The sequence below is a fragment of the Nothoprocta perdicaria genome, unplaced genomic scaffold (genome assembly GCF_003342845.1).
Source record: "Nothoprocta perdicaria isolate Ctin4 unplaced genomic scaffold, notPer1 scaffold_198, whole genome shotgun sequence".
NCBI classification, from domain to species: domain Eukaryota; kingdom Metazoa; phylum Chordata; class Aves; order Tinamiformes; family Tinamidae; genus Nothoprocta; species Nothoprocta perdicaria.
This window is the reverse complement of record NW_020455182.1, coordinates 168,399-176,756: the sequence shown is the minus strand read 5'-3', so window position 1 is coordinate 176,756 and position 8,358 is coordinate 168,399. Positions and strand designations below refer to the sequence as shown.

Here is an 8,358-nt window from a genome sequence, read left to right as displayed (position 1 = left end):
CGTGGCGAGGAACCTCCGCATCCACATGACCAGTGAGAAGCACATGCACAACATGATGCTCCTGCAGCAGAACATGAAGCAGATCCAGCACAACCTGCACTTAGGCCTTGCGCCAGCTGAGGCAGAGCTCTACCAGTACTACCTAGCCCAGAACATAGGCCTGACCGGGATGAAACTGGAAAACCCAGCAGACCCTCAAATGATGATCAACCCATTCCAGCTCGATCCAGCAACAGCTGCAGCTTTGGCACCGGGACTTGGTCAGTATCTATTTATCTTGTTATTATCATTATATTTTTTTCAGTTAGAAATATCTGTGTTCCGGCTGAAGACAAAACCCTGCTCTCCCATGCTTTGTTTTACCTGTCATCTCGTATCGGGTTTCATTTGTAAGAACTCAGTGAGTAACATCGCTAGACAATAGTTGTAGGAGTGACAGTAGCGCTGCAGGTTCAAATTAAAAGCAGTGAAGCCACCGCACCTATCCCTAGGGGCCTCCTTCAGTCCCCTGGCCCTGCCTGCGTCTTTGCAATCGTGTTTTCCTCTCTTTTCCCTCGCTGCATGCAAGATGCACAGGTACCGAGCAAAATTAATTCATTATGTAACAAGGTGCTATCAAATTAACAAAAGAGAAAAGATAAAGGCAGCTCTGTTTTCTACAGTTTTTAATTATCCGAATAGGTCAAAAATTTCAAACAGGAATGCTTTTGTTTTTTTTTTTTTTTTCTTTTAGCTGACAATGCCCCTTTATAGTTAGCAAATTGCATCTATTCCAAGTATAAGAGAGGAGCAAGTTGGAATCAAATGCTCCTGCGTAAGCAGTCTGTTAASTAGTGCTGAATATTTGAATTAAAAAGAATTCTCAAACTTTATTCAGTTTGAATGAACTGTTTTGATGAACATAAACTGGTGAAACTGAAATTCATGGCATGAGTTTTAAAAGTAGGGATCCTAAGATCAGGTACTAGAAGTAGCTAAATTAGGACAGATGCACTTTTTCTAATTACAATATTCTAGATATAGAGGTACATATGTATATACCCATATATAGATGTGTATAAATATAGAGAGAGACCTACCTCCAGCATCATTTAAAGGATATAGCAAAAGWACAATTAGTACTGTGTAAGTTAATCTAGGCTTTTAAGTTACAAAAGCATTGCTGTTTTGTTATTTTATTGATCAACTTTCATGCCTTTGAAAATACAAATTCCAGAATGACATCATGCCCAGTAGGAGTAATTAAAGCTATCTGATGAGGGAATTTAGAAGTTGAAAGGGATGATTGTAATTGATCCTGATTCAATCCTATTACAGCTTTTTATAGTTTAAGCTCTAGAGAAAGCAAACTCCTTGTCAAGGCTTTATTTTACGGATTCCTTTGTGTGTGCTGTGCTTGCTGGTCTCTACTTTCCCTTTTAATTTTTTTTTTTTCCTGTAGTAAATAATGAGCTGCCGCCTGAAATCCGGCTTGCCAGTGGTCAGCTAATGGGTGATGACCTGTCCCTCCTTACTGCAGGAGAGCTGTCACCTTATATCAGTGACCCAGCGCTGAAGCTATTCCAGTGTGCTGTTTGCAACAAATTCACCTCTGACAGCCTGGAGGCCCTAAGTGTGCATGTGAGCAGTGAGCGCTCTCTCCCCGAAGAGGAGTGGAGGGCTGTAATTGGAGACATCTACCAGTGCAAGCTCTGCAACTACAACACCCAGCTCAAAGCGAACTTCCAGCTCCACTGCAAGACTGACAAACACATGCAGAAGTATCAACTGGTGGCTCACATTAAAGAAGGGGGCAAAACTAATGAGTGGAGGCTGAAGTGCATTGCCATTGGCAACCCGGTCCACCTCAAATGCAATGCCTGTGACTACTACACCAACAGTGTGGATAAATTGCGCTTACACACCACCAATCACAGGCACGAGGCAGCCCTGAAACTGTACAAGGTAAGCCAGTGACAGCAATTGAAGTCGGCACTAAATAGGCTAGGAAATTAACTGTTTCAGTGCTAATCGAACAAGACTTTGATTAATCAGGAGAATAACTGTTTATTGAACATGCTTATAATCGATCAAGACTAGGTGGGGGGAGTCAGGAAGGTCTGATCCTGGTGAAATTTGCAGACTAACCTTAGGGCCCTTTTAGTTTCACTTTCTCTCAACACAAGTAACATACTTTTTTTTTTTTTTTTTTTTTAAAGAAACATTCTCATAATAAATAGCTAGAGGTATTTTATATCTCATACAATCATTTCCAACATTGTTCATTACATTTTGATTGGAGGCTTGAAGGAAAAGATTATGGAAAATGAGGAATTTTCCATGCCATGCATAGGGAGATGATTTTCTGGCATATGTATCTGTTTGCAACTATAATCTATCACAGCCAAGTTATTTTACATCACTGTTTACAGTAAACACTAGCAATATGCTACATTATTACCAACAGTACGCAAAAGTAAGCACTTCTTGTCTGCTCTTTTTTTTTCCAAGGTAGTAATGATTTTTCACAAACATAAAAGGGTGTGGTGTAGATAAATATGCTAGTAGAATGGCAACTATATTTTTATCTTTACTGGAAAAAACTATGTGGATATAATGAATATGTGGGAGTGATGAATACCATTTATTACACAACTTGTCATGACTTTTTCCAAACCCTAATTATGGGGTAACTTATTTTCTGCAGTGTGTTTACTGGATTGGCTTGATTGTCTTGGTCCATGTACAAAATATAACACATTCTTTTCCAAGATGAATAACTTTGTAACTTATTAAAAACTTCTTTTGTCTAGGGGATATAAAAATTCAGGAAATATTGCAAACCATTAGTCACTGTAACAAGCTCTAAATATGATTAGAAAATCCATTTTGCAAGTGTTATCTATTGATTTATACTAGAAATCTGTGATAACTAAACTATCAGGAGTCATCTGCTGATTACAGCAGCTATGCTGGTTTCCTAATCATGTTGAAAATATAAACGAATGGAACAACTACAGAAAAGCCTCAGCAGATCTCTAGTTTAAGCAAGAAATAGCACTTACTGGTATTTGAACAAGCTCAGATGGTTGTTCTGAGTTAAGGCAGAGTGTGCAGGTAGTAACTTGGATTTTAATTTTATAACCCCGTAGTTGTAACCTCAGCAGGTCTGCTATGGACAAAAATGGCAATAACTCAACATTGCAGCAACTCTGTTCTCCCATAGTGCTATGTGCTCTTCTAATTTAATCTTTTTTTTTTTTAATTACATTTTTACTTAACTCCTGGGAGGTGGATTTTGTTTGTTTGTTTTTAAAGATCCAGAGTCCTGTTTTGAGAAGTGCTAAGAGAGCTTGGAGTCCAGTCACATGGTTTGCCTGCTTCAACAGCAAAACTGTCTGCAGAAGTTCCTGCTCCACATCCTTCCTGAGGCAGTTCCTTGCTCCCTCCAGTTATGTTGACTGTGGAGCCACATTAAAAGACAGATTTTTCAAGTGATCTAGATTAAAAAAAGTTGCTCCCTCTCTTTTCTTTGGAGTGTTAACCTCAATTATTTCAATGATCTGCTTTRTAAAACTACCCTTCCAACATGTTGCAAACTGTGTTGCAGGTAGTAATGGTAGAAAGGGAGCTGAGGAGGAAGGTTTTTTGCAGACAGTTTCACTGTTGAAAAGAGACTGTTGAAAATAAGACTCCAGTTGCTTTTTATTAATAAAGTCATAGGCCTAACTATAGATTTGGAAAGTGCAAGCCATCTACAACAATGAGCACTGCCTCTCTTCAGTCACTCAGCCCCAGCTCTGGACAAATCTCAAATACATTTGGTCTTGCAGCATCCTATGTAACATTGGATTCAGAGAATTAAGGGGTTGAGTGGCAACTCCTAACACTTAACCCTTAAAATATCCTGCCACTGAGGCAGGATCTTTTCCAGATTCTGGTTATGCAGTTATCACATGTGGCAAATGGCCACCTTCGAACCACATTCTCTGACTTGCATTAGGTGAAAGACATCTCAGTGGAGAGGGGATGCACGAATTCCCAGACACCACCAAGCTGAAGTCAGAAGCGTGCTGCTGGGTCTTGCCTCAGAACTTGTCTATTTTAAGCCCTGTCTCTAGAACTGTTAGTGAGAATCTCAGTTTTCATAAACTTTTCTAAAGTTTGTGTTCCTCCATACTCCAAAGAGAAGCCTGAAAATTTGAACTCTACTAGGCTTTAAAGCCCTCAGAAAGGTGACCACACACACACGCACACATTATTTTTATAGAATCTAATGCTTTAAGGCATATCTCATGCATTTTAACAGGAAGGATGGTTTATTTAAAGTATTAATTGATATACTGATGTTAATATTTTTAAGATGCAGGGTTGTTACTGTTCGGACATATCCCAAAAGATCTATCTGTGCTGGAGGTGTATGTTTTATAACAGAATGCAATGTCTCTATATGTCACCCAGACCACTTTAGTTTTAATTGTAGGTGTGCATTTGGGCCTTAAGGTGGAAATAAATGAGATTTTGAAAGTTATCCGCTAGCAGACTTGATAGTTTTGTTTGGTCTGGGGAAGCAGTTGACACCAGAAGAATTGTAAACTTTGTTTCTCTCAATAAATCAGATAAACTTTTACAGAACCTAAGGAAAAAGAAAAAAAAGAAAAGTATGAATAATAGATATATGCCTTGGGAGTGATACAGAATATTCACGAATTGTGTTTATAGTCAAGCAGCTCCTCTAACTCTTTTAAAATTAAGGTGCTGTGAATACGGTTTGGTAATAAAAACTTTAATACTAAAACCATATGAAAACACAGAAACAGAATCCGTGACTTTGTTCCTCTACACTGTGAAGCACCTCAAGGTTTTCTCTTGAGTCATTTATATTTATTTAAATGTTATTGTTTTGTGAATTTTATATTTATAAATGTTGCCCTACCAGCTTGAGTTTTTTTCTTCCTGTACTTAACTATCGATGGAATAAAAGGATGTCTTTTTATAACTGTAGCTTCTAAAGCTCCTGCGAACATCAGAGCTTCTCCTCCGAAGCTGTATAATTTTAGCCAATATCAAAATGTCACTTTCAAAATTAGACTCTAAATGTGCCAAAGTGAAACCTTTAGCTGTTTTCTCAGGTATTTAAAAAAGAAATGTCCCGAGTGCTCCTTACAGTAGCGCAGCATTCAATAGTTTTAGTAATGCGGCTGCTAGGGATCAGGACAAAAGTAACCTTACCCTGCGTGATCTCAGCTCGGGCTCCATGCATTTCCCAAAGACGTATATTTGGAAGTCCACAGCTTGATGTGAGAAAACAAATCGCAGAGGAGTTGTGAATCCTTTGCAGAATCCTTTAGGAAGCATTCGGTAACTCCACGGGTAAAGAGGGATAAGGCTCTCTAGCAACAGGGCATATTTTAAATCTGCAGGAGCAGGCATTAAACTTCTGTAAATTTGGGAAGCCAAGGTAGGACAGTGAGCTTTGTGGATGTAAAATACATACCACTGTAAACACTTTTAAGGAAGCCATTTTGGAGCTTAGTTAAATAGCTTTTGATTCAGGGAGCTGCATATGCCGTATTCTGTGCTCATAAAACAGTTTCCGCATAAACGAGAAGTAGCTGAACTTAACAAGGTTGTCTTTCTGCAACGAAATTGTTGTGGCTGAAAGAAGTATTAGTTAGCTGAGTAACTGAATAACAGGACCAAGTTCCAATAACAAATAAAATATTTAAAGTTAGGCTATCAACCCCTTCCCATCCCCCATATAATTAGCTAATAAGAGCTTTAATGGTCATTAATTTTACATGGGATATTTACTTTAATTAATATTATATATTCGGCTATTTAGGAGCTCAGGGAACTTGACAAGCAGCAGTTAGCAGACAAGCACTCGGCTGTGTGAAAACTGTGCTGGTTTTCCYCTTATTGACAAAATATTGATCCATAACACTATTAGTGCTATGATTGTCAGTTCAATTTGGATAGATCACTTTAGCTCACATGTTCTCAAACGGCAAAGATATTACCCAAAAGGAGAGTGACCTAATTCCAGTTTAAGAAGGTTAAAGGTTAAAGGTTAGCTCAAAAGCATCATCTGCCTAGCTGCTTAACTTTAAACTGATCAATTTAATGAAAAATCTGTTTTACAGATGGTGTTTTAATGTCTTTGGCAGGATTTAGGCAGCTTTAACATTAGACGTATGCTAGTAAAAATTATTTCTTTATTTGACCAGAACAACACCTTTTCTTTTATGTTTTAAGGTAAAAGGCATGTGGGATGTGGTATTTTGGCAAAGGACCCAGAGGCAGAAAGTGTTGATGATCTTTCCATATGGGCTCCAAAACAGAATACCTTTATGTCTCTTGCTAACGATGACTGAAGAAACAAACAAAGCTGTATTCATTTTTTGCCCCAACGTTTTACTTTGAAAGCATAAAAAAGAATTTCAGCCAGAACTGTCCTTGAAAAAGGCTCGTCTCCGCTGCGGAGGGCGGACGCCACATTAACATTTTCAACGTGGCAGAGGGAGCTGATTGTCTCCTTCAGACCTTGTGCTTTGGAGATGGGCAGTATTCCCTTTCTCCTCACAAGCTCAGTCGTAATTGTGTTATTTAACAGCAGATCCCATAAATAATAAGGTGAATTAGTCAATCCGGATGATAAGTTTTCTATGGTGGAGGTTATGTGAATAAACAAAGCATTAGATCCTCCGGAGTGTAAAACAGAGCTTTGTGTTTATGTCTTCCGAGAATCTGGCTCTCACAATTTTTGCCAGGATAATTAAGTTTCAGCACAAGCACGTCTTTCTATTTGTCAGATGTGTGCAATTCAATAGGAATTTCTTGGGCTGCTAATGCAATACTATTATATGTTAGCTTTGTAATTAGCCGGGACTCTATCCCCCTGCTGAAATGCATTGTAATAATACACACACTAGCATAGCTTGCATGTAGCGGTCATAAAAGTGGTGCCCTTTCTTTCATATTGACCTTCCAACTTATTTAAAAAAGAGTTTACAATGAGCCTTTGTTTTGGCCACAAATGATCATAAACAGCTTTCTAAAGCGCCCAATAAAATGAGATAATCACAAATGTATAACATCACATATTGAAAGGATAGAAGAACAAGCCGGGCTTTTACTATATTTTATAGGGTGGATTTATAGTCTGTCCTTGGATCACTTAAGGCCAAGAATGTTCACGGTCAGCTGGGTGCTCTTGCTAGCCAGCATCCTCAACAGGAAATGCAAATACCGACCAGCACCTGCTCTTCAGTTGGGCTGGTACGCGGCCTTTTTGGAAACGAGGTGTCCACTTCTCTTCTGGTTCCGAGTCAAAAGCTTAATTAGAGGAGCTTTCCTCAGCATCTGTCATCAGCGGAGCAGAAGAGTCTGTCTGGATTCCATAATGCTGGTTGCATATTTGGCTTTTAAATCAGCCATGGATGTTGAATGCTTTGCTCATCTTTATCACGTGCAGGAGGCACAAGTGGGATTTAGTCCTTAGGTAACTTTTAGTGTAACAGTTCCCAAAGGAACACTGCTTGGGTTTTTCTCATTATCCTTGTTCTGGATGAAAGCATCGTTGTTAGGAATTAACAACGGAGGTGGGGGTGTGAAGTAGACGCATGCAGGGCYGGATGGACTAACAACCCCAATCACTTTGTTTGCTTTATTCTGTTTGGCAGGAAATGTTGATACTTGATCGGTCTGGAATTAACACAAAGTCACATTCTTTTCATTTCAGTCGTCCTGAACCAACTTTGTAATTTAAAATCAAATATCCCAGATATGTGCCAGTCCAATTATGGAACTGTCATTGTCCCAATATGATGGTAAAAGAGGTCAGGAGATTGTGCAGCATTGATTTGCATAAAAATCATTGTGCAAAGGAAATTGGAATATGTCTGCACATCTGAGGAGCCAAAACATGTTTTGCTTAATCTTATTCTTGTTGTTTGTTTAGATGAAGAAAGCTGTTTTCCGTGATAAACAAAAGTTATTCTAATCTGTTGCTAAACACAGAGCTCACTATGGAGGATATTCCATTTTTACAGCACTTTACGATTTATGTTCTTTTAAGATTTGAAGTGTTTCATGAAATTTAATTCCATTCCGAGTTATAGTTTCTCTAATTCAAATCATGCTGTTGTGCTTACRTGCATCAAGGCAAGTATTAAAAGAGCACATTCTGTAGCTGACCAATATATATGCCCACAGTACGTAGTTATACACTAGACAAGTACATTTATTTAAGAGAAAGTCRGGGGCTAACTAAATAGTAATTTCAAAGCAACTCTTTTTGTTCATAGAAATAATTTTCGCATTATACTTCCTATATATTTTACATGATAYTCAGACATTGCCTAGCTTTCAGATGAT

General features: G+C 38.4%; 1 protein-coding gene across 1 annotated transcript in view; it reads left to right on the top strand.

Annotated features, from left to right (window-relative positions):
- ZFHX4 (zinc finger homeobox 4) overlaps positions 1-8,358 on the top strand; it is a 126,617-nt gene that overhangs the window by 2,346 nt on the left and 115,913 nt on the right. The window contains exons 1-2 of the mRNA XM_026037397.1: positions 1-260; positions 1,442-1,944. The exon at positions 1-260 is cut by the window's left edge and continues 2,346 nt beyond it. Of these exons, the coding sequence (XP_025893182.1) occupies positions 1-260; positions 1,442-1,944 (763 nt within the window). The remainder of the gene's footprint in view (positions 261-1,441; positions 1,945-8,358) is intronic.